The sequence below is a fragment of the Narcine bancroftii genome, chromosome 8 (genome assembly GCF_036971445.1).
Source record: "Narcine bancroftii isolate sNarBan1 chromosome 8, sNarBan1.hap1, whole genome shotgun sequence".
NCBI lineage: Eukaryota > Metazoa > Chordata > Chondrichthyes > Torpediniformes > Narcinidae > Narcine > Narcine bancroftii.
The window spans coordinates 143,447,314-143,474,142 of record NC_091476.1 but is presented as its reverse complement, the minus strand read 5'-3'; the positions used below and the strand labels follow the sequence as shown (position 1 = coordinate 143,474,142).

At 44.9% G+C, this 26,829-nt stretch overlaps 1 protein-coding gene across 7 annotated transcripts in view; it reads right to left on the bottom strand.

The window, feature by feature from the left end:
* The window catches only part of LOC138741297 (polycomb protein SCMH1-like), a 154,697-nt gene that overhangs the window by 40,384 nt on the left and 87,484 nt on the right, over nucleotides 1-26,829 (bottom strand). For all 7 annotated transcript variants that reach the window (XM_069895141.1, XM_069895138.1, XM_069895140.1 and 4 more), the window contains 3 exons: nucleotides 18,927-19,161; nucleotides 8,962-9,050; nucleotides 5,271-5,514 (listed from right to left, as the gene is read on the bottom strand). In XM_069895141.1, the coding sequence (XP_069751242.1) occupies nucleotides 5,271-5,514; nucleotides 8,962-9,050; nucleotides 18,927-19,161 (568 nt within the window). The remainder of the gene's footprint in view (nucleotides 1-5,270; nucleotides 5,515-8,961; nucleotides 9,051-18,926; nucleotides 19,162-26,829) is intronic.

The following is a 26,829-nucleotide window of genomic DNA, read 5'->3' as shown; positions in this document are numbered from 1 at the left end:
TTGTCCTTTATGATTCCATGAAGTTTACCACCATATTTTTCTTCCGATACCTGTTCAGCTGCAGCAAGTCAGAACTTTGGAAAGAGAAAGAGATTTTCATTGAATCTGGCAGAGCATGAAGTCACACTCGTGAATGTTCCTGACCGGGGGGGGGGGGGGGGGGGAGGGGGATATGAAAAGAGTGTGGCTGGGGTGAGATGGTTGCTTGTGGGGGTGTTGGGGTGGGGGAGGTTTGGTGTGGGGCTTGAAGCCACACCCTCCTGGATCACAGAGCTTCTTGTTGAGAAGAGTATTTTACAGACACGCCACTTGGCCAGTAAATATATTTAAGATGAGATTGGATAGATTTCTACATAGTAGGGTGTAATGGAAGATTTAAACCGTGTTTTTTTTTTACTTTTGCAGCCTTTGCTTTTGGAAGGCTGAGAACCTGCTTGTTTTTTTAGAATCAGCAGACATAAGCTAAATTCTACCGAGGGGCCAGAGATGTAGTTATCTGACGAAAGGACATCTGTGTACCAAGAACATTTAATCTTCCTGCTTGTTTTGGTCACAGACTGTCAGAGGCCTAGCCTTGATGCAAAATAAACCATTGTATTCAAAGTGATAAGCTGAAAATTACGTTATTTGATAGAAGCCTAGGCATGCTAGCTTGCTCGCTTATCTTTCTTGTTGTGCTAGGAATAGGTGCTTGGGTAAGCAGTTTTTGGGTAATATAAGCCATGGTTCCGCTGCTGAAATTTGAGACTCTCCGAGAGGTGGCAACATCTCTCAGCAAGAAGAAGAACTTCTAGAGTCCAGCTAACGTCCCGGTCGTGGGAGGTGGAGAAACTGCTACCGGCGCTCCGACAACCTACTACAAGTGTGCGGTCGTTGCCTCGCTTCGGCAGTTGGGACCAGTCCAGGCGTTGATAAGTATAGTTGGGAAGGGCTAGCATATTGTAGTTTGAAATCAGCTTTTGAATATGTAATAAACATTTGTATAAACTGAACTGCTCTCAGTGTGTGTGTCTATTTTCTTTCGGTGGCTCAAACACTGTGACCAATCTAAAACGAACAAAGTGAGAGGTACAAGTTTACCCAGGACATAGGGGCATTAAGGGATATGGAGAAAAGTAGGGTGGGGATGATCAGATTAGCCGTGACCTCATTGAATGGTGGGAGCAGGCCCGATGTGCCGAACGGCCTACTCCTGCTCCTATTTCTTGTGAGCCGAACTCACACAAGTGCTTCACATCAACGCCACACCTTCAGCAGAACAGTTATTGTGTATTTAAAGGAGTAACGGTCACAACCTTCATGTAACCAATACAGATAAATAATATGCTGGTCTTACAATTCAATCATTAACATTTTCTGGCATTTAAAGCACTCAATTAATTCCAGCACCGTAAAACGGAAAAAAGAAACACAGAGTTTTCTGCTGCAAATTACTGTGTCTTAGTATTTGTTTCCAGGGCAACCAAACCTTTAAAGCTGAAGCTGCTGCTGTATCAAGAATGAGTGCTTTTAAAAAGTGTATATCATGGCTAATGTGATTTATGGTGTGAAAAATAAAAAATTTAAAAAAAAAATTAAAAAAAAGAATGAGTGCTTTTAACTCTTCAGGAAGGGTAGACAAGGAGGACATAAACCAGCCCTCATCGAGGGGTCAGCAATGGAGGAGGTAGGAAACTTCAAATTCCTGGGTATCAACATCACTGAAAATCTATCCATGTTGATGCAATAATGAAGAATAGTTCACCAGCAGTTTATTTGGTCGGGAGTTTGCGGAGAGCATTCTGACTGGCTGCATCACTGTCCGGTATGGAGAGGCCAATCCACAAGATAGGAAAAGGCTACAGAGGGTTGTAAACTCCGCCAGCGCCATCATGGGCATCGACAAGAGGCGATATCTTAAGAAAGCAGCCTCTATCCTCGAGGACCCCCACCACCCAGGCCATGCCCTCTTCACACTGCTACCATCAAGGTGGTGGTACAGGAACCTGAAGACGAACACACAACAGTACAAAAACAGCTTCTTCCCCTCTGGCATCAGGTTTCTGAACAGACAATGGAGCACAGAACTTTGGTTTTTTTTGCCCAATTTTTAAAATATAAATGTTGTACTTACAGAACTGTAATTCATAGCAATTTTGCACCTATAATGCATGTTTATTGCTGCAAAAACAACCAATTGTGTGACACGTGAATGATAACAAACAAGATTCTGAACATTTCAATTCCCCTACTTCTGATGGATCGGCCACCCAGAGGCCTGCTGAGACTTCTGGATTACACTTGCAGAATCATCTCCTTCCCCACCATCCATTTTATTCAAGTTTACAACCATTACTTTGCAAACTATGCCTTGGGGAAGGGCATGGGTTGCTTAAGCCTGCTCTGCCATTTAGCTATCGTGGCTGGACTCAACTCTGCATTCCCATCTCTCCGTGGTAGTCCTGCATCCCTTCAGTAAACCAGAATCTGTCTACCGCTGCCTTAAAAATGCTTAACAGTCCACTTCTATTGAACTCTGGGCTTGGAGTGCACTGTGGAACCCTCTATGTGCTGTCAAAGCTAAGACTGGTAATCTCCAGGCTCTCACACATCTTGGTCTTTCAAAGATTCCCACATTGGTTCCAAGCAGTCAATACCGAGGGTTAAATGATTCCGGTGTCAGAGAAAATGGTGACATCTTGTGCCGACTGTCAAAACTGCAGAAACATCACCAGTACATGTTTTAACCACACAGGAGCAGAGGACAGCAGAGCCAAGAGCTATTCTTGCAAACCTGGGACACCCTCCATTATTTCTGATGGTTAACCCACCTGAAATTAGGTCTGGGATCGTCCCAATCAAGATCCATTGGCACGAATGGAGTTTCAGCAAAGTGCTGCAATGTCAAATGTGCTGCCTTTATGATGGGATTTAATCCAAGGTCCTGCCTAATCTCGCAGATGCATGTAAAAGATGTCAGGATACAATAAGGATGAAAAAGAAAACGAAGAACATCTTGATACTCTCTTATTTAAACAAACAAGAGCACAGAAACTGGTCCTTTATCCCACTAAATCCATACTGACCCCTATGGACATCTATATGTATCCTATTTGCCCACATTAGATCCATATCCTTGCCTATACCAGAGACTTTTGATTGGATCCGACTCTTATCAATTTCCCTGCGATGATTTCCACATATCAAGTCAAGTTTATTGGTCATTGATCGCCAGACCCAGTTCCAACTGGGTCATCAAGTTTGCAGATGACACCATAGTCGTTGGCCTCATCAACAACACTGCAGAGAAGAACTGGAAAATCTCATGATATGGTGTGAAAGCAACAACCTGAGTCTCAACATGGACAAGACAAAGGAGATGATATTGGACTTCAGGAGGTCCAGAAACGACCACCCACCACAACACATCAACTCTCTAGTAGAGAGAGTGGAGAGCACCAAATTCCTTGGCATTCACTTAATTAGCGGCCTATTGTGGATGTTCAACATCTCCTCACTTGTCAGGAAGGTGCAACAGTGACTGCTCTTCCTGAGAAGACTGAAGCGGGTAAGGCTACCGGTCGCCATTACACCAATCTTCTATAGGAGCTCTATCGAGAGCATCCTGGCAGCTTCATTACAGTGTGGCATGGTTGCTGCAGAGAGATGGATCAGAGGTTAATTCACAGGACCACAGGCGTGGCAGAGAGGATCATTGGAATCTCATTCCCCCCCCTCACGCTCCCCTCCCCCCATCAATTTATGAGGATTGTTGTCTGAAGAGGAAGTGGAATATCAATGAGGACCCTTTTCAAGCTGCACACAGCATCTTTCTGCTGCTCCCATCTGGAGAGAGAAACAGGAGGATCAGAGCCAGCACCACCAGGCTGAGGAACAGCTTCTTCCCACGGGGAGTGAGAATGCTGAACGACCAAAGGAACTGCTCACACTAACCATCCAAAACTCTAATTTGTACAAAACAATATTTATTTATTTGTATAGATAAAATATTTGATCTGCATATGTATTATCTGGCTGCATGTGTGTTATGCCTGGTTGTGTGTCTGCATGTTTTGCACCGAGGACTGGAGAATGCTGTTTTATCAGGCTGTTCTTGTACAATCAGATGACAATAAACTTGACTAGTACAATCTGATCAGTGTTCTCTAGTCCTCGATGCAAAACACGTAGACGCGCAAAAGAGGTAACTCACATGCAGGCAACATATATGCACAACAAATATTCATAGAAAACAAATATTAACCACTCTCTGAGCTCTTAAAAAAAAAACACCCCAAAGATCCCTTTAAAAATTACTCCTCTCACCTTACATTCAAGCCCTTTTGTTTGTAATATCCTTATCATGGGCCTTGGATTATTTTATTCTGTCTCTCACCAACTTAGACACACTACTATCAGGTCACCCCTCAGCCTCCTGTAGAGAGAAAACTTCCAGCTAATCCATCCTCTCATTATAATTCAAGCTCTCTAACCCTGGAAACACACTCGTGAATCTTTTCTACACCTTTTCCAGCTCAACGATATCTTTCTGGCTACTGTAAAAGCAGAACTGCATTGAATGTAGAACAATAATCTACGATTTGCAGAAGCTTGTCCTGCACAAATCGATTGCTTTATTGCCTGCATTACACATCAATGATATCACTTCAAAAATTATTCTCATTAGTTATTAAGTGTTTGAGATGGCCCAAGATTATGGTAGGTGGTATAATTACAGAAGTATTTTCTTTAGGGCAAGGCTATTACACCGCCGGTGACCTAAATTCAAATCGGGTGCTGTCGGGTGCTTGAACGTTCTCCCTGTGACCACGTTTACGTTCCTCCAAGAACTCCCACATTCCGAAGACGTAGGGGGTTAAGAGGTAATTGGTCACATGGTGTATTTGGGTGGCACGAGCGAGAGAGAGTGAGAGTGAAAATGCCACAAAAAGAACAACATGATAATCAATAAATAATCTGAATTTTGACTGCCTTGAAAAATCCACCGCTCTTTTTCGAAATTGTGCCGTGGAACCTTTCAAACCCATCTGATAGACCACATCGCTGCAAGAGGACACCCACAGCAAGGCAACTTCCCCTCACCTTGCCCCAAGTTTATTGTCTCATGTACAAGGATGCAGTGGTGAAGGTCATTTTGCAAGCAGTTCAGTTAGAGATCACAGATAATGCAGTAAAAAAGCACAGTTATAGAGAGAGCAGTCAGTATGGATCAAAGACAACATTATCATGAGGTTCCAGCAGTGTGCTATCCCAGCATATAACTGTCTTACCCTTTGCTCCTGGTGGTTGCAAATTGTCTCCAGTCATGGAGCACCATCCGACAGGGAAGATGTCCCCGGAGTCATAGCGACACCAATAATCGAAAGCTCCCCGCCAGCCATCAAACGTCACCAGCACTTCCGACCCTCTCACCTCGCCAATGGTTGCAGGGCAGATAAAGTGCGGGTTCTTCCTATCAACTGCCTCCAGTTTCATCCCCACTTTGTAGTAGTTTTGTGAGGGTGAAGGTGGCTCCTGTGGATGACATGGCACACAATGACTTTGAGAGGTCAAACCCTGAGCAACACCCCAAACCAATTGTTAAAGCAAACAGTATTCCTGGAAATATCTTTTGCTGTTAAAACACATTAGCTCAACTTTCAATAGCTCAAGAGACTTGGATGCCTATTCAATCTGCCCACAGAGGGAATGCAGAGAGTTAACAATGGCGGAAAAGGGAACGGGGAAAGCATGACAAAGAGTTCAAGAGCCACTAGGAAAATGTCAAAATCTCTCAAATAATTGAACTTAGAATGATTCCTGAAGTTAGTCCCTCCTTCTCTTGTCCCCTCCTTTTCTCCTTATAGGGTGAAACGAATCAAAATTCAGTATTATTGTCAGAGTCCACACATGATACCACATGCAACCCTGAGATTCTTTTCACCCCATGGTTCTGTTCTGTGCAGTGCAGGTTAGGATACTTTGGCCAAGGGACCTCCAGACATCTTAGAGCCTCAATTGTGCCATGAGGTGAATTACCTTATCAGATCCAATTAAACCCTTTTGCCGATTGGTCTGGCCTCCTCCCCCTGCCATTCTTTAGTTTTTATTCAGATGCTTTCTTGGTTTTTTTTTTTTGCTTACACCTTGAAGAAGGGCTCAGGCCCGAAATGTCGGTTACATATCCTATGAATGCTGCAAGTCCAGCCGAGTCCCTCCAGAATTTCTCTGCGTTCTTACTACAATCAAAGCGTCTGCAAATTTGTGTGTTCCACCTCCCACCTTTGAGAAGTCCCAGACAAACCTGAGACCATTTTCAGCCACATGCCCCTTCTGTGAGAGTGTTGAATTTATTAACTTAAGATGGCCTCTAAATGAACAGGTCTGTTGCATCAAAATATTCTTCTAAAGCAGTGTTGAAAACCGTTGCTCTAATTGTTACTGAAATATCTTGCTTAAGAAAAATTGTCATTGGCCCATTTCCTTTGAAATCAATTAGGTACGATTAAAACAGTGGTTTCAAATTTTTCCTTTCGAATCAAACCACCTTTGCTTTTCAAACCTCCTTTAGAATCTAAAGGAATGACACATTTGCATTCGAGATTCATCTAAAGCACGTTTGAGAGGAAAGTTTGACACATGGCGCCCTCATTTCTAATCATGGGACCATCAGAGCAGAAGCCAGTTGTTTATGCAGTGTCTCATACACAGTCCAAGTTACACTGTGCACCTCCTGGCAGATGCAGGCCACAGAGCTTTCATACCAAACCTTCCCTCAGCCGATTGGAGAGGTGTGAAGACTTGGTCCCTCGACAGGCTCCAGATACCAACTGGTGCCGAGCATTTGAGTAGCAGATCTCAATGTTATTGACCTCTGAAACCCCTTGGGGAAAGGAAACCAACAAAAAAAAATCCTTCTGTGTAAGACAACAAAAATGTAACTATCGCTACTTGCTACCGGAATGGGAAATAGGCAGAGAATAACTAAAATGTCAAAAGGACTGGACAAACTAGATGTGGCAAAGTTGTTTGCCATGGTAAGGGAGTCAAGGACAAGAGGGCAGAACAAGGATTTATAACAGAGATGCGGAGGAATATCTTTAGCCAGAAAATCATGAATTTTTTTTTATTGTGTTGGCCAGGTCTTTGGATGTATTTAAGACAGAGATTGACAGGTATCTGAATAGTCAGGGTATCAAAGGTTATGAGGAGCGGGAAACTGGGGCTATGTGGAGGAATGGATCAGCTCAAGATGGAAGGATGGAGCTGATTCGATGGGCCAAATGGCCCACCTCTGCTCCTACACCTTATGGGATTCCTGGAAGAAGTGGGGAAAATAATTCAGCTGGGGTACACTTCCGATGGCTCCCTTTGTAAGCCAAGTGGTTTCCTTTCTCAGGTCTCACGAAACATCATCTCTTGCTTTTTACTGCACAGATGCTGCCTGACCAACTCTGAGCAGCGTTTGGAGGTTTCATCAGAACACAAATTAAGAACCACTTTGTAACACCTGGGCAAGGAAAGGGGAGCAAGAGGAAGAACCAGAAGCTATTAACCTGCAATCCGACGAGGAGATCACAGTGGTTTCTCGAAACTCTCTCGCTGACAATGGATTGTTGACATACTCAGCCCTGCCTCACCGCGACAGAGACTAGGCTCAGCTCACCAGGCTTCAGCATGTTCAGATGAAGTGAAAGAATTTCAAATGGTTAACACACAATATCAGCTACTTGCAAAAGGAGAGGGCCACGTCCGCCTGAACAATCCACGAGGATATCACAGGACTGGAAGACTTGAGTTATAGGGAGAGGCAGGATAGATTGGGACTATATTCCCTGGAGTGTGGGAGGCTGTAGAGGTTTACAAAATTATGAGTGTGGAAAGGATGAATGGTCACGGTCTTTTTTTTCTAGGGTAGGGGAGTTTGAAAGCACAAGCTTAAGACGAGAAGAGAAAGATTTGAAAGGACCTGGGGGGTAACTTTTCCCCCACAGGGATGGCCAAGCTGCCATAGGGAGTGATAGAGATGGATACAATTATGACATTTAAAAGACATTTGGGCAGATACATGGACAGGAAAGGTTTCAGGGGATATGGGCCAAGTGCATGCTAACTTGTGGGGAACCAGGTCAGTATGGGTAAGTTGGGCTGAAGGGCTAGTGTCTGTGCTGTACAGCCTTTGGCTCTGATACTCGTTCTGCACCCTGCACTGTAACATGATGAGAACCGGCTTCTCCATCCTGGATTCCACCTTGGATGAGGTGGTCTGCATGGATGGGTTTGCACGCTCCACTCTCTCTGTGAGCCCATGGGTTTTCTCCCGCATCACAAAGCTCTGCTCAAGGGTTAATTAATGACTGCAGATTACCCCTCAGTGACTGCAAGTACAGAAATCTAAGAGAAGATGAAGACCATGCATGAGCTCAGAGCTAGATGGGTTTGAGGGACAAAGAGACTAATGAGATTGCTCTACTGACAGACAGAATGGACCAGGTGGGCTGAATGGCCTCCTCTGCATTGTAATAAACAAACAGTAAGTTACATGTGCAAGGGTTAAATTCCAATTTTTTTGTGTGGGAGTCAGCCAAGAGTTTTATCTGTATTAAATACACAAATAACTGCATGAAGCCTCCCTGATAATAAGGCCAGAAACTTGCTCCAATGTTCATGGGTAAAGTTGGGGAAAAGCATGAATCTCATTAAAGACTGAGGTGCTGTCGCACTTAAGGACCCAAGAAACAGATGAACGTTGGACCTGGATCTCAAGTTCAGCAAGTTCCTCAGCTGATCACACATGAAGGAAATAGGCATCACCACTCGATGCCATCATCTGAAGGCAACTTCAAGGGTCAGTGAGGAACTGCTTAAGGAAATCTTAGAGATAGGAGCAAGGGGGTGGGAAACTACTTTTACAAAATGAATAAAACTTATCGCATAGAAATTACAAATGGATACATCAAATATCCAAGAAAGAATGCCTACCTTGTGAAATATTCGTCCTGGGGCCATTTCTGCTCCACTTAAAGTCTTCAGCAAGAACATGGGCCACGAAGATGCATTCAGTCGAAATCCTTTGGGAGTTGGTTAAAAGAGAAAATGTTACAGGGGATTAGCTTCTGATGCAGAATATCTCATTCACAAAACTGCATTCAAAGTAGAATATGGCAATCACTAACTTACATTTGGTGTGGCAAGAAGCTGCAAAGGGTTGCGAACATGGCTCATACCACCCCAAAATCCCCTCCCGATAAATCAGAATCAGGTTTTGTTGTCATAAACAAATGTCACAAAATTTGTTGTTTTCCAGCAGCGGTATTGCACGTTACAGGTAAAAAAAATAGCTATAAATTACATTTTAAAATAAGTAATTAGTGCAAAAGAAGCTAAAATAATGAGGTAGTGTCTGTGTTTCATTGTCTGTTCAGAAATCTGATGGTGGAGTGGAAGAAGCTGTTTTTGTAACATTGGGTGTTCGTATTCAGGCTCCTGTACCCCTTTCCTGTTGGTAGCAGTGAGACAAGGGCATGGACTGGAGGTGAGGGTCTTTGAGGATAGAGGCTGTTTTCTTGAGATACCATCTCTTAAGGATGTCCTTAATGGATTGAAGACTAATGCCCATGACTCCCACTGCCTTGCAAGGTGTTATCTCACCTCGGCCTTCACCCCCCTCTTGTCAGGGAGAAGATTCACAAGTGTGAGATGGTGTACCAGCAAGTTCAAGGATAGTTTCTTTCCTGCTGTTATCAGACTCCTGAACAGACCTCAAAAACCCTGTGCACATTTGTGCTGTGTCTGACTGTGAGATGTCAGATTGGTCCACTGGCAAAACAACTTCAATCACTGTAACTTTGGCACGTGTGACAATGAGCCTGAACACTGTGAGTATCCCAAACCTCTGTTGGCAAGACTCCCACTCACATACAACATTTCCCACTGCAACTCATGGCCACATTCCCACTGAGCCTAGATATCAGCTGAGGGCGTTGTGACCACTTCGGTGACATCTGGATTTGTAACATCAGAGGCCAGAGCAAGACAACAGCCAGTGATTTAGAGCTCTCTCATAGCAGGAAGGTCAAGTGAAAAATTCTCATGAGATTGATAGGTTTTCATATGATGTCCATTCCCACCCTCTTTTACCTTCCTGCAACCAGTTAATAACCTCCTTTTCACCCCGCCACCTATCTTTCTCTCCGTTAATTACATTCTCTTAAACATGAGAAACATAGTCTTTGAATAATCATGACCAATATAACTACTATAAATAAAAACACAATGGTGGAGAAACTCACCAGGCCAAACAGTGCACTTTATAGAGCAAAACCAACATTTTGGGATTGAGCCCTTCATCAATGTATGAGCAAAATGTAGGCAGGCAGCTGCCATTGGTTTATCTACCTTTACTTTGTTATATAAAGTACACAGCACATGCCAACAATTTTTCCATACCTTAATGAAGGGCTCAAGCTCAAAATGTTGGTTATGTATCTTTGCTCTATAAAGGACCCTGTATGACCTGCTGAGTTTCTCCAGCATGGTGTTTTTACTTCAATCACGGTGTCTGCAGACCTTCATGTTTTACTTCAATAAAACTGCTAATTTGTTATGAAAACCCCATCTGGCCACCTCTCTGTGGGGAAGGAAATCTGTCACCCTTCCCAGTCTGCATGATTGATACCCACAGCTCCTCTCACATAGTGTCAATGCAGTGCACAACAGGCCCTTTTAGCCCATCTATTGTGTGCAGGGCAAGATAGCACTGCAGACTGGTCCCATTTGCCTGCATTTCGTCCAAATCCTTCTAGGCCTTTACTATCCCATAATCCATCCAAATGTCTTCTGAATGTCAAAATTGTACCAATTTATATAGCTTGTTCCAGATATGTACTAACCTCTAGGTAGGAGTGGCCAAACCGCCATTTGCGAGCCATATGCGGCTCCTTTACATATTGTATAATATGCTGCTCGCGAAAATATATTGGTTGAGATAGGAATCACACGAGGCAATGCTCACAATGGTAGTTTTATTGGGAGTGGCTTGCGATTGAAAATATTTGGTACGTATACATATGTGTGTAATAGTCGATACTATGTTAAGGTCGACCCCACTTTTATTGCCCCCGGCCGCCCAGCCACCCAAGCTCCTGATGCTACTTCCACCATCTCTCACCTAGGACCCAGCCGCCCACTCGCTGGAGCTCCCGATTCAGCGACTGGGAACTCTGGTCCAGGCCCTGGCCGCCCACCCATCCAAGCTCTCAACATCTTGAACGTGGACTTAAAAATCAACAACTGACAGAGACAATTCGTTCAGCCTTGACAACATATCAGCCGGATTTTCAATGACTCACAGCCAAGTCAATGACTCAAAATAACCAATCAGGATTTTTTAAATATTTCAAAAGATACACTGGCAAATTCCTACAGATGTGTGGTGGAGAGTGTGCTGGCAGGCTGCATCACGGTCTGGATGGGGTCACCAATATCCTTGAGCATAAAACCCTCCAAAAGGTCATGGACACAACCCAGGCGATCACAGGTAAAATCTTCTCCACCATTGAAAACACATCTACAGGAAACACTGTCGACGAAGAGCAGCAGCCTCATCAAGGATCTGCATCAACCAACACATGCTCTGTTCTCGCTGCTGCCATCAGGAAAGAGGTCTAGGTGCCACAAGACTCACACCACCAGGTTTAGAAGCAGCTGCTACCCCTCTACCATCAGACTCCTCAACGACAAATTCAATCAGAGACTCATTTAAGGACTGCACATTATTTATTGTTGAATATTGATTTTCTGTCTTGCACAGTTTGTTTACATTCATTATCTGTTTACAATTTTTATTTGTTTACATGTCTACACAGTATAGAGGTTTTTTTTGCACTACCAATAAGTGGCAATTCTGCCTGGCCTGCAGGATAAAGAATCTCAGGGTTGTGATGTACTCTGACAAAAGAATTTGATGTATGTGTGTACTTTTTTGATGATTAAAACTAATTCAAATGAGGAGTTTAAAAACTACATAATGAATAAATATTATTACATATTAAAATATTTATATAACATTTTTCTAATGAAATGTGCAAGAGTAAAACATGCATGTCATAGCTTTTCATGTCTTGTGGCTCTCAAACATCTGAACATTATTGTTGGTGGCTCTTCCATTAAGCAAATTTGGTCACTCCTGGTCTAGGCACTGTATATGGGACTATTATCAGACTGAACATAGAACCAAGTGTTTAAACAATGAGAAGAAGGAGCAAGGTTCAGGGAAGGAATAGTGCTGGCAGCTGAAGGCACAGCCACCAATGGTGGAACAATTCAAATCAGAGACGACAAAGGGCAGATATGGAGGAAACGAGTAAGATCTAGCAAGAGGAAACATTCAACCACCCGTTTAACTTGGCTCTGCACTATGTGGGTAACAATCGCTAAACCCCTGCTTCCAAACTGCTAAAAGACTCAATAAATAATCCCAAGGAAGGTTTAGAACCTTTTCAACTCTAGTAGCCAAATTTGAAAACTCTTAAGCAATAATGACCTTCAGAAAAAGCAGCTGGCGTGAAACATGACAGCAGATGTAAGCCTGGGGGACACTGTTGTAGTCAAGTCAATTTTAAACACGCTGAATCCACAGAATATGCCATGAAACACAATACCAGAAGCTCAAGGCTATAAAGTTACTCAAAACATTTCCAGGTACTTGCAATGCTGCCAGAGATCATTCGGGGGTTGGAATTCATATTTATTATCCTAATTTCCTCTGCAGTGCCCAAAAGTGTGGTCTTTGCCACCGAGGAAAGGATTTGATCCTCTCAGCCACAAGGTGTCCCAAAGGATTCCACAGTCAATGAGCTTCTGTCTGAAAGTCATTCACAATCAAATTGTTGGAAACACTGCAGCCAATTTATACATGATAAACTCTGCACAGTAGCAATGTCAGAGGGAACAGTTAATCCACTGGTAGTGACCATGACTTAAGAAGATAAATATTGGTCAGGACGTGAAGGATAGATCAGGTAGGGAAACTGCTACCTGTCTCTGGCCACCTGAGAGAGCAGGAGGATTGGGTCATGATCAGAAGGATTCCAATTCAGATCAGCCATGATGGACTTGATTAGGAGAGGGGAGGGTGAGGGTCGTGGAGAGGAGTTACAAGGGTTTCTAAGCATGTCAATCGTTTTCTTCGTTTTGTATTGTTGGCTGAATCCATTTGGTTTGACACAAAGATACTCTTAAGATGTGACACTGATGCACCAGTGCCTCTACTATCTTAGAAATGTAAGGGAGTTCAACATACCCCGCCCACCCCCCCCTCCCCAAACATGGGATGGGGGCTGCTCTGCTCAAGGGCAGAAGCTGCTGCAGAAGGAGGATAATGCAGCTCAGAACGTCACACGGACTCCATCTACACCTCCTGTTATCCGGGCAATTGAGCCAGCAGTCGCCGAAGGATACATCCCACCCTGAAAACCCTCCTCCCATTGGTTAGAAGTTTCAAAAGTCTGAAATCTTGCACCATCAGGCTTAAGTAACAGTTCCTTCCCCACAGCCATCAGGCTATTGAATGAACCTCACATCAGCGCTCTCCTACAGCACTTGCTTGGTGCTAATGGATCTTACTGTAACCCCATGCTCTGCAACTGTGCTGCTGTCTTGCTGCTTTCAACAGTTGTGCGAATGTTGAAGTTGACTTGCTAGTCTGCTCGCAGAAGAACCTGACTCACTTATTAGTAATAATGCAACAAAAAAATTCTAACTTGCAGCATGAGTGTCATTCTCTCTGCCAATCCAAGGGTGAACCAATGATCCAGTGGCCAATATACAAAGCCAATAGGCAATGCATCGGTTCCCACAGGCATCTCCCCATGGAATCAAATACTGCCACAAGCCATGCATAAAATGCTCCATACATCCTTCAGTTATGACTGGCAAATAAATAAGTTTAAGAGGCTTCTAGAGAGAGACACACACAAATGTGCAGAGAATAGAGGGGTTTGCATCGTGCAATTAGGGAATCATGTTTAGCCTAGACATGGGCCAAAGGGCCTGTATTTTTCGATGTCCTAACACAGTCATTCCCAGCAGTGAGACAAGAAGAAGGAACTAATCTGCCTTCAGATGGAATACTTACTGTCGTTTAAATATCCCAAGTTGCAAGTCTCCCATTTTGCCCTATTTTCCAAATAAAGAGAGGCACGGTTAATGTAGAGGTAAAGCTGCTGTAAATTGCCCCCATATAAACTGTAGAATTTGGGGTGAGGGCAGGGTTAAGGAGCAGAAGGTAAAGCTGCTGGAGAGGTGGAGGTTTAAAACGAATCAAAATGGATGGGTGAAGGTCAGAGTAAACTCAACAGACTGAAGGACCTAGTTCCAGGCTGAACTTCTGTGACACCTCTCAGCTGAAAGGAAACGTTCCATGACATGCTGCTGTAGAAGAGTAACGACGTTAACCTCAGTGTCCTGACCAATTTTTACCCCCCCCCGCCATTCAACACTACTGAATATAGGTCTTCCCAATTATCCCCCCTGTAATCTGTGGAACCTTGCGGTGTTTCCCCCAAATACAATGCACAGAATGGTTTGAAAATTCTTCCTCATCGATAAACTGTTTAGGGACATACCCAGTCAACAAAAGGCATCATATAAATGCAAGCCTTCATCTGGATTCTGAAGCTTAGTTTTCAGGAAGATTGGGCGGCACGGTTAGCACGAAGCTAGTAACCTGGATTTGAATCTGGTGCCGTTGGGAAGGAGCTTGTACATTCTCCTCGTGTCTGCGTGAGTTTCCTCCCAGCCTTCAAAGCGTATCGAGGGTTGTAAGTTAAATTGGGTGTAATTATGTCGCACAGGCTCATGGGTCAGAAGGGCCTTTTACCATGATTTATTTCTAAATTAAAAAATTTAAATTTAAAATCACTGCAGTTTATTCTGAACGATATAAGGGTTGCCAACCTCCAAGTGAGCACTCTCTCATCAACAGATGGAAGGCACTCGAGGGTGTGCAGTATTGGCTAAAAAAAAGGTTTGTGTTCTAGCAACAGGCAAAAGAAACCTTTGGAGATTGAGCTGCAGCATTCAGGAAATGCAGCAGAGGAGAAGTGAATGTATGCTTTACTCTGGATTGAGGGCAAACAGCTGGGGCTGCTCATTTTGCCCAGCTGACAGCTACTACATCCACACAGGAGCAGGCTGGGTTCATGGCCACCGTCCCTGTTACTTCTGATCTTTCTCATCACACCCTCAGGGAAACAGATGAAAGATGCGACAGAGAAAACCCATCAGGTTCACGAGTGGATATTGGCAAGGAAATTCATTGGTCTGGACTATCTGTGACTGCAAATTGCTCAATATAGTTGACTCTTTACCACCGCTTCAATTCGCTATATATATATTGCAAAGAATCGTGGGACATTGCAAGATGTTAAAGTCCTAACCTGTTTAACCTTTTCCCGTAACCCAGTTCCTGAAGTCTGGGCAACATCCTAGGTAAATCTTTTCTGCACTCTTTCTATCAGATCTTTCCTGTAGTTAGGTGACCAAAACTGCACACACTACTCCAAATTTGGCCTCAACAAATTCTTATACAACTTTAGCATAACATCCCAACTCATGTACTCACTACTTTGATTTACGAAAGCCAAATATGCCAAAAGTTCTCTTTATAACCCTATCCACCTGTGAAAGTGGCCCCTCTCCAACAGGATGGCATTAACATCGACCACCAGTTTTTGCGAGACCACCCCCATTCTTTCTCATTCTTCGGTCTCCTTTCCTCCAGCCCTCCACCCCCATTGCTCTCCATTCACAGAGCTATATCCCCTCCCCATCCACCGACTACCTCTTGCTTGAAGGTCTGCGCTACCCCCCCCGCCCCCTTCCCCCATCATCTTGTTCGGGCACCAGCTTCCATTTTGCTCATGAAGGGCCCAGGACCAAAAGGCTTGGCATGCATCTTTATCTTTGCTTCCTAAAGTACGCTGCATGACCTGCTGAGTGTCTCCAGGATTGTGGCTTTACTAACTTGGATGACCTGGCTGCTCCTTTGTTTGTGTCTACATCGAAAAGACAAATGCCCAGCTATTTTTCAGCCTGCTGGATGAGGGAATGCTGCTTCCACAATATGAACACAGGGAGTGAGAATTAACCGAGAAAATCTACAGACACTCGGGCCAAGTGCAATACACACATCCATTGGAGAAACTCAGCAGGTCACACAGCATCCATCGGAAGCAAAAGGTAACCAATGCTTCTGGCCTGAGCCCTTTGTCGGTAACCCTTTATTTCCTATGGATGCTGCATGACCTGCTGAGTTTCTCCACCACACTTGAGTATCGAAAAGGAGTAAGAAGCCATCATTTACACCAACTCCTCCCCGACTGCTCTGCATCTATTGTTTAACAATAGCTAGCCCAAGGGGCTTCAACCCTGACAAAGTGACAGTCTCTGGTTATATCATTGGAATACAATTCCACCACGTGTTCAGCCTCCAGTTTTAACCTGTCAGTAAGGGCTGCAGTTGAGACCTGGTCCCAAACTCCACTCAATTTTACACTCTAACAGTTGCCATAAATTGCAGTGTTTGGATGCTCGCAACAGCAAGAAGTCATTGAGGACACAGCATCTTAGAGAAGAACAGATGCAACAGGACAAGAGAATTGAAATATCCAAGGGAGAGGTCACCATACAAATACTCAGATTATTAAATATACAATTTTGCCACAATAGAAATTTTATAAATCCAGTTAAACCCCTGGTATCCGGGATTGGAAAATGCTGGATAAGTGTATTTTCTGGTTGCTTGAGAATGTGTGTTGCATGGGTTGGTGAACTAAAGAAGAGGTGTTCCATTTTTAAAGTTCCATATTTTTTACCACAATTTTTTTTGCCCATTGTTTGAGACTGCCAGTAGCATGAATTCTGGATAATGGGTTTTACAGTAGGCTTCTTGAGGTGCATTCTCCGCCAAGAATGTGCCTACAGAAGCGGATTCAGACCTGTGAAATGGCTGTTCAGGTGGCAGCGCTGATAGCGCAGCGCTGGCCATCTGAAAGTAGCAGCTTCGTGGGAGGCGCCTCGGAGCGCACTCCGGCTCCTGTCCCTTCGGGCTGTTAGGGTTGGGATGCTGGCTGTCAGAGCTGGGTCAGCCGGCGCAGGCTGTCGGTGCTAGGGCAGCCGATGCAGGTCGTCCGCACACTGAACCCACTGTCCCGCTCTCTCCCCACAGCCTTATAGCAGTCCCCACACTTTGGGGTGGCCAGGGCAGGCTGTCAGCGCGGGGGTGGCCCGCGCGGGACGTCCCCACACTGATCCCACTGCCCCACTCTCTCCCCACAGCCCTATATCAGTCCCCACATTGTGGGGCGGCCGGCGTAGGCTGTCAGATTGGGGACGTCCTGTGCTGGCTGCCCCTGTGTTGACAGCCTGCACCGGCCACCCCACAGTGTGGGAACTGATACGGGGCTGTGGGGAGAGAGCGGGGAAGTGGGATCAGTATGGGGACAGCTCACACTGGCTGCCCCATCGTTGACAGCCTGCACTGGCTGCCCCTGCCCTGCGTCCCACACCGGGGGACGGGGCAGCTGGGAGGGGGGCTGTCAGGCGCTCGCCAGCTGATTGTCATCCACTTAGCAGCCACTTTCAGGCGGCTGCATTGACGTGCTGGGGGGGACCTCAGTGTCCGGCGATTATCCCTCCCAGAGGAGAGTTACAAAGTTCACCTCACATGCGCCTCCTGCGCTTTCAAATGGCCTCCCGACATCCGCATATGGGCATAATATGCGGCTTTACAATGGGAGATTTTGGCCACTTGAAAGTGCCTAGTAATTGCTTTCCATCACTGCATTAAATAACTAGTGCATTACTAAAAAATTAGTTTATGGATAGACGTGGACATCAGTGATTTTGGATCCATTCAGCCAGGTTGGCCGCAATCCAAACTTCTGAAGACTGACCCAGGTCAGGGATAAGGAACGACAATAAATTAAAATATCTTTGTTACAGGGGAGTGCAGGCTTGAAGTGAGGAAGAATGATAAAGAGTATAGTTCATGAAGCAACAGACCATACAGACCACTAGTATAAGAGTTTTGATAAATATTTGTCCTTGGTGGAAAATAACCCGCATTCAAGGTGCAAAGCTGATCTATGATATGTTCCCCTCATGACTCATCACCCAGGTTCTGAGGGAGGGTATCCACTATAGTGTCCAGGCTTCTAACAGGGATGTACCAGTCCTTCGGGGGAATGGAGGACAGGGAGGGAGAGGATCAGAGATTAACAAAGGGCAGCAAATCTCAGGAACCAATACAAATGAAACACGAAAGTCTGCAGACACTGTGATTGTAATAAAAATACACAGAAATGCTGGAGGAACTCAACTGATCTCACAGCGTTTGTTCATGAGAAGTGAAGATATATCTCATCTTTCCTCTTATCGTGTCCATTTAAGACCTTTTGTTGATCTGGACTCCTCCTCTTTATTCAGACACCATCCTGTTCATTGCTTATACCTTGAAGAAGGGCTCAAGCCCAAAATGAAGGCAATATATCTTTACCTCCTTTGGTCAATGAGAGACCGGCCGAGTTCCTTCAGCATTTCTGTATGTTTTTTAACCAATACAAGTGAGCAAACCTTGAGAGGGGAGAGTGCGAGCAAAGAGGGGGTAATGAGCCCGACACGAGAGGTTGGAGGTATGGATGGACTCGATGGAGAGGAGGAGGTATGATGGATTGAGCCACATCCACAACCCTCTGCAAACAACCTTTCAGTACATCCCAGAGGGTTTTCTAGTCAACAGAACAATTCTGGTGTTGTCACATTTGAGAATTGGGGAGCAGCTTTTGGAGCACGACCCAGGACAACATGACAGGAGGACAAGCAAGCAAGCTGCTGCCCGTGTATCCCACGAGAATGAGGAATTAACTCCAGCTTTCGTGCCTTACCCAGGGGTGGCTGCAGCATGCCCGCATTCTTTTCACAGCTTCCGATTGGCTGAATATCAGACGAGTACACCAAGCGCCAGAAGTCATTCTTGTTGTCGCTTCCATCGAGACGCAATCGCAGCCGTGCACCGGTAATTCCGACCACTGTGGCGATACAGGTTGAGGTGATGTTCCGGGGGTCCTTGGCTTCCAGCTTCATGCCGATCTGGAACTCGTTGATGGGTGGAATGAATGACTGGAGTGGGGGAGGAGGGGCGGGGGTGGGGGAGGGGGAAAGAGTGTGGAAGGAAAGTAAACAAACAGGGTGATTAGGTAAATGTAGAAGACTGTTGCGATCCCTGACACTCTCACCGCCATGCAGCAATGCAGTCCAGAGTTGAGAACTATTAATAACAACCACGTTCAAGTTTACGTTTATCAGCACGCTTGCTGGGGTGCAGTGAAAAAGTTTGTGCTGTGTGCTATCCAGCAAGATTGGAATACAGTGGAGTAACAGTGCACACTGTACTCTAATACTGTAGTATTAGAGGGCGGTATGGTTAACATAGCAGTTAGGGCAACGCTTTTACAGTGCCAGTGACCAGGGTTCAAATCTGGCTGTCTGTAAGGAGCTTAAATGTTCTCCCCGTGCCTGCGTGGGTTTCCTCCAGGTGCTCCATTCCCCATCCACCCTTCAAAAAGAACCAGGGGTTTTAGGTCAATTGGATGTCATTGGGTAGCATGGGCTCCTGGGCTGAAAGGGCCCTTGTCCACGTTGTATGTCTAAATTTAGTTCAGCTCAAACAGACTTAGGGCAACCTTATTTTATGCTAAGTGTGAAAGAATATTTAAAAAGCGGAGCACTAGTCATGCTGGATGAATTATTTTGCAGAAATAAGGTTGTCAAAAGATCGGCTGGGATCAGCACATAGGCATCTCCCTTTCTCCAGCACCTTTTCCTTCAGCAAGTTTAGTGTCTTCAACTTGTCTATACCTGCACTTTGTAACACGCTTGATTTACGCTAACACTACACCTGCACTGCAGTTTTATTATTGTACCACCTGCTGTTATTGGGTATGGGTGGACTTGCTTGGATATCTCAGGAAACAAAGATTTCACTGTATCTCTGTACAATAAATAGTGTAATTTGTTCATACAGTACTTTCCAATTAACCAAAAACCAATGAACCAAAATTCCAAATATTCAAAAGTTTTTTTTTAAGTGGGGTAATTTAAAAAAAATTTACCTACTGTACTCGAGGAATCAATTTTACAAAGGAGACATTTGTCCACAGGTTTCACATCGGACAGGATAGCACTGATTATTTATTTATAGATTGTCATTTTTTTTGTCATGAGTTACTGTAATTTTGTGATAAAATTCATTGTGGCATTCTCAGAATTTGAAATGAATACCCCACTCTCTCCCCGTTCACCCATCTCAGCCGCGGAGCTTCTCTCTCCCCGCCCGAGCCGCACTCTGTCCCTGCTTGACGTCCGAGCCAAACTCTCTCCCCGTTCTCCTGAGCTACTCCCTCCGTGATATACCCTTTCAGCGGGGTCGCTGGAATTCTGCTGACTGCCAATCCCTGTGCAATCTCCTACTGCTTACATGTGAGGTGAGACCGCAGGCTCCTGGGCAGGAGTGGGGACCTTGAGCTCTCGGACAGGATTGGTGACGGCAGTGGGGAGGTGTCAGGGATCGGCAATACAAGTATTCTCCTGATGCTACTGGTCTGCTTTAGAGAAAATTCCCAAATATCTGAAAAATTGACTTAACCGAAATAGGTCCGGTCCCAAGCATTTTGGATAATCGGAAACATACTGTACCAGCAAAGACCAGTTGAGCCACAGGACCAGCGTCCACACATTGGATTCTCAAGATTCAAGATAGTTTCACAGTATGTAATAAATACAGTAAAACCCCAGATATCCAGTAGCTATGGGGTTTTCCGGTTAGCGCAACTGTTACAGCGCCAGTGATTGGGACCATGGTTCGATTCCTGCGCTGTCTGTAAGGAGTTTGTACGATCTCCCTGAGTCTGCGTGGGTTTTCCCAGTTTCTTCTCACCATTGAGGGACTCAGAGGAGAAACAAACAGTGACGTTCCTATTCAATAGTCAGTTCACTCACAGCGACAAGCAGCTTGGTTGTAGGTTAATTGGGTGTAATTGGGCGACATGGGCTTGTGGGCTGAAATCACCTGTTCCCATCTAAATTTAAATTTTAAAAGGTATATTTTCCAGTTGCCTGAGATTGTGTGTTGTGTGATTGGCACACTAATGGTGAGGCGCGCTAATTTTAAACTTCCGTGCTTTTTACCTATTCATTTTCCACAATTTTTTTGCCGGTTGCTTGTTTTACTACTGTATACAATATTTGTCAACTTTTGCCTGCTGTAAAGGCACACACAGAGACCCCACCAATAAGAGAAAGAGAAGCAAGAGTCCCTTCAGAGTCACTGAGTGTCCATGGGTCTGCCTCCTGCAGCCACACGGCCTCCTGTCCGTTTCAGTAGTGAACCCGAGCTCCAAGATCTAGACCTCTGATGCGACCAGGAGGCCTTCAGTTTATGAGGCTCCTTTGAGAACCTTTCTTGCCCGCAGCACACTCTCAAATCCATCTTGTCAGTGGAGATGGGGAGCAGGTGTGCTCTCCCACTTCAAGAGCCCGGTTCATTGTTCGCCTGGAGCCACAAACCCTCGCGGTCTGCTCCAAAGCATGTAGAACCTCTTAAACATTAACCACCAAATCTTGGCCTTCTGCCAAAGACCCTATCTTCATGTACAATCTTTATCAGCCTACATTTTCCTAAATTAATTCATGTTGTATTCATTTTCTTCATGGTTATGCTGTTTGAAGATGCAATCACACAGGAAAGCCTGCTTGTCATTTCTTTCAATAAATGGGAAAGCATTTTGGCCACAAATAATTTTTTCTGTTGCATTTTAAAGTGTTAGAAACATAGCTGTGTTCATGCTGCATTTTTAGTCTTCTTGGGGTCACTGCCAAACCACAGCAAAAGTTTTGAAATACCAGCAAGTGTGCAATGGATTGGCCTCTTGAAGGCAGGGTGATCACACTGGATGACAGGAGCAAGTTTTTTCTTCACTGGTTTGGCGCGTGGGCAAGTTATGGCACATTTGCTTTGGTTGAGGGACTCAGAGGAGAAAGAAACAGCAATGTTCCTATTCAATAGTCAGTTCACTCACAGCAACAAGCAGCTTGGTTGTGCAATGGGATAAGAGCCAGCAAGATACAGGGACTCCAGTCATTTCATGCTCAATAACATACTAAAAAAAAAATTCAAAACAGATTCTTTAAGATCACCATCAGCTAGAAAATAAATCACCAATGCTCCTTGTGCTTGAAGTGTCTCTCAGTTATTATTGTGGAAAAAAAGAATCAGATGGTTGCTGTGCAGGAGGCAGTTTAGCCCACCGAGTCTCTGCCAGAACCATTTTGAAATCAGTGGACGGCTTTCTTTGGTTGATAGGAGGGGGCTTCAGCAACACTGCAATTAGTCGCACAGTCCTAGAGGGTGGAAAAAGACCATCTGGTCCAACCTTCCCATGCTGACCCAAAATCCCCACCCACACCCATATCCCTCTAAACCCATCCTATCCATCTATAAAAATGTTTCTTAAACTGCCTCAACCACCTCCTCTGGCAGCCCGTTCCTCACACCCACCACCCTCAGTGTAAAAAAAATAGTTACCCCTCAGGTTCTTGTTAAATCTCTCCCCAACCCCCCCCCCCCACCTTAAACCCATGTCATCTGGTAACCGATTCCCTTACTCTGGGCAAAAGACGCACAATATTCCTCTCATAATTTTGTACCCCTCTATTGGATCACCACCTCATCCTTCTGTGCTCCAAGGAATAAAAAGTCCCCACCTGCTGAAGTTCTCTCTATAGCTCAGCCCTGGCAACATCCTCGTAAACATCTTCTTTGCACCCTCTCCAGCTTGACAACATCTTTCCTGTAGCACAGTGACCAAAACTAAATGCAATACTCCAAATGGGGCCTCACCAACGTCTCTGAAACTGCAGCATGACCTCCCAACTTCTGAAGTCCAATGTGCCAAAATCCGTTTTGACCACACTATCTACCTGTGATGCATCTTTCAAGGTACTATGAGCCCATACTCCTTGATCCTTCTGCTCTACAACACTCCCCAGGTCCCTACCATTTACCAAATAGGTCCTACCCACATTAGACCTCCTGAAATTCAACAACTCACATTTCTCTATCAACTATGCCTCTGTCCAACTAATCAAAATCCTGCTGCAATCTTTGCCCACCGTCTTCACTACCGAGAACACCAAACTCTTTAGTGTCATCTGCAAACGTGCTGATCATTTTCATCTTCTGAGAAAGGAAAATGGAAAACAAGAAGGGAATGCCCCTTTCCAAAGGCCACCGCCAGCCAAAGATTCTCTGAAAAAGTAGCTTGGAGGAAACAAAAAGATTTTTTTAAAATATTTTTAAAATTATACATACAGCAAGGTAACAGACCCTTCCACACCCTAAGCCGGTGCCACCCAAATACCCCAACCTACAACCTGCGTACATTTTTGAAAGGTGGGAGCTCCCGGAGGAAACCCACGCAGACACGGGAGGAACGTACAAGCTCCTTACAGATAACGGTGGATTCAAACCCAGGTCGTTGGCACTGTAATGGTGTTGCGCTAACTGCTACGATAATTGTGCTTAATAAGCATAATGACATGCATTTCCTTACAGAACCTTTTATAAACTCACCATGTCCCAGCATTAAGTTTCCATCAAGGAAGTTCTTCCTGCAGTGCAGTCACTACTATAATCCCAGAAGTTCAGATGTCAACTACTCACAGCAAGCTGCCACAAACTGCAAAGTATCATGACTGAATAGTGATACACGAAAACTACAGCTGGATTTTTGAGTCTTGAGGTTTGATGTACAAGAGCTGGTAGTTCTGAACTTAGCCTAGCGTCTGGGATTCAGTTTTAACTCATGTTTTCTGCAGAATACACAAGCTTCAAATGCAGGAACGTTAGCGGGGATCAGGATTCTGCTCCCAACTGGTAAAATACACTGCATCAAGGTGGTAAGCAAAGACATTTAGTCATGGAGCCAATACATACAATGGGCCAAGCACTGGCATCGATGCAGGATGACTCTGTGACCAAATGCTGTCTCTTCACTGCAATGCAATGGATTTATTCACACAGCAGGCCACAAGGCAAACGCTGCTGCAGCACACACACATAAGCACACCACACAAACACGCTTGGACGCAAACATATAAACGCAAACACGCACACACACAAAAATACGCATGCACACAACCCTAAAAGGAATCAAGTCAGAAAGCAAACAAGTTGGCCATAGATTGTTCAAGGTGGACAAAGCGTGGTTTTGGAGTTAGAGTACACAACAAAGAGGCCCTCTCACCTTCAGGTCCCACTGACCATCAAGTTCACATTTTCATCTCTCCCATTTTGCTCTCCCCACATCCCTGCACAGTGGTATTCTGAGTCAAGCTGCTGTGTCACACCACCCCCCTCTCCCCCCCGACACAGCCCTGATTTCCACCGCTGTCTGAGGGGCATCTGCATGTTTTTCCCATGACTACATTGGCTTCCTCCAGATAGTCCGGGCTCCTCCCACCTCCCAAAGACTTGCAGGTTAATTGGCCACTGGGGAGTGGGCCTGGTGTACAGCTGTGCAGCAGAATTTGGAGGAATTAATGGAAATGTGGGGAGATAAAATGGGTTCAGGTAGGATGAGTGGTGGCCAGGCCAGTCTTGGTGTTCCTCCCCAGATTCTACAAGGAAACCCATACAATCACAGGGAGAGCATGCAAACTCCACAATGTCAGCACCAGAGGTCAGGACCAAACCGGAGTCAGCGGCCCCGCAAGCAAGTAACTCTACTAGCTGTGCCGCCTTCCTGGCTTAGCACCCTTCAACACAGTTCAGACCCAAAGTATTCAATTGTGCTTCTCTTTCCAGAGACATCATCTGCTGGGTTCAACTTTGTTTTTATTTCATAATCACGGTTGATGTAGCATAGAAACATAGAAGATAGGAGCAGGAGTAGGTCATTCGACCTTTCGAGCCTGCTCCGCCATTCAACGAGATCATGGCTGATCTTAAAGTTCAGTACCCCGTCCCCGCCTTCTCTCCGTAACCTTTAATACCCTTATACTGAAGAAATAGATCTAATTCCCTCTTAAATATATTTAATGAACCTGCCTCTACTGCCCTCTGGGCAATGAATTCCACAGATTCACCACCCTCTGGGTAAAGAAATTCCTCCTCATCTCGGTCCTAAATGGTTTGACTATTATCCTCAAACCATGGCCCCGGGTTCTGGATTTTCCCATCATTGGAAACATCCCATCTGCATCCATTCTGTCCAGTCCTGCCAGAATTTTATAGGTCTCTATGAGATCCCCTCTCAATCTTCTAAACTCCAGCGAGTACAATCCCAATTTGCGCAATCTTTCCTCAAAAGTCATTCCTGCCATTCCAGGTATCAGCCTGGTGAATCGCCTCTGCACTCCCTCCATTGCAAGAACATCCTTCCTTAGATAAGGTGACCAAAACTGCACACAATACTCCAGGTGGGGTCTCACCAAGGCCCTGTACAGCTGCAGTAAGGTATCCTTGTTCCTATACTCAAACCCTCTTGATATGAAGGCCAACATACCATTTGCCTTTTTAACCGCCTGCTGTACCTGCATGCTCGCCTTCAGAGACTGGTGTACAAGTAACCCTAGGTCTCTCTGCACTTCCCCACCTCTTAATCTATTGTCATTCAAATAGTAATCTGCCCTCCGGTTTGTATTACCAAAGTGGATAACCTCACATTTATCCACATTGTAGTGCATTTGCCATGTATCTGCCCAGTCCCTCAATTTATCCAAATCACACTGGAGCTTCCTGACCCCCTCTTCCGTGCACACAACCCCTCCTAGCTTAGTGTCATCTGCAAATTTGGAGATATTACATCCAATCCCCTCATCCAGATTATTAATGTAAATTGTGAACAGCTGGGGTCCCAGTACAGATCCCTGTGGCACCCCACTGGTCACCGCCTGCCACTCAGAAAACGAGCCATTTATCCCATTTATCCCAACTCTCTGTCTTCTACCTGCCAGCCAGTTCTCAATCCACATCAATACTTTGCCCCCAATCCCATGAGCCTTGATTTTGGAAGCCAGTCGTTTACGCGGTTTATGCAGTTAGCGCAAAGCCTTTACAGTGCCAGCGATCGGGAGCGGGGTTTAAATCCCGTGCTCTCTGTAAGGTGTTTGTACATTCTCCCTGTGTCTGGGGGCTCCAGTTTCCTCCCTCTGTTCAAAAAAGGTAGGTTAATTGGGTGTAAATTTGGTGGCATGGGCTTGTGGGCCAAAATGGCCTGTTACCGTGCTATACGACTAAATTTTAAAAAAAAAGGAATGAACTTGTTTTTCACGAAAACACAAGTCGCTCACAAACAGCCACGATTCCCCAAGTATTGAACGCACTGCCTCATGATAGCTTTATTGTCATATACGCTCTGCAATGTACATTATGTGCTGAAATTTTAACTTACTGCAGCCAAAATGGTACTTGTAAAGAAAAAAAAATTAATAGTAAACTAATTGAATTAAATTAAAAGAGACAATAAATACATGAGATAGATGGAAAGATTCGAATTTGACAAGATGGAAAACTCTCGTGGTGATATGCACTGGTTCCATCGACTGGCGCTTCACTTCAGCATCGTCAGTCCCCTAAACAAGTGAAAGGCATGCCCTTGACCAATGATAACTTGAACTTTTCTCCTCCAATACAGCCAGCTGGCTCTCATTGCAAGTGATAAACTATTCCTTTCCTGGAGGGGACCAGAATATGATATTGCATGTTGAATTTAAGGCATGTTAATTTGG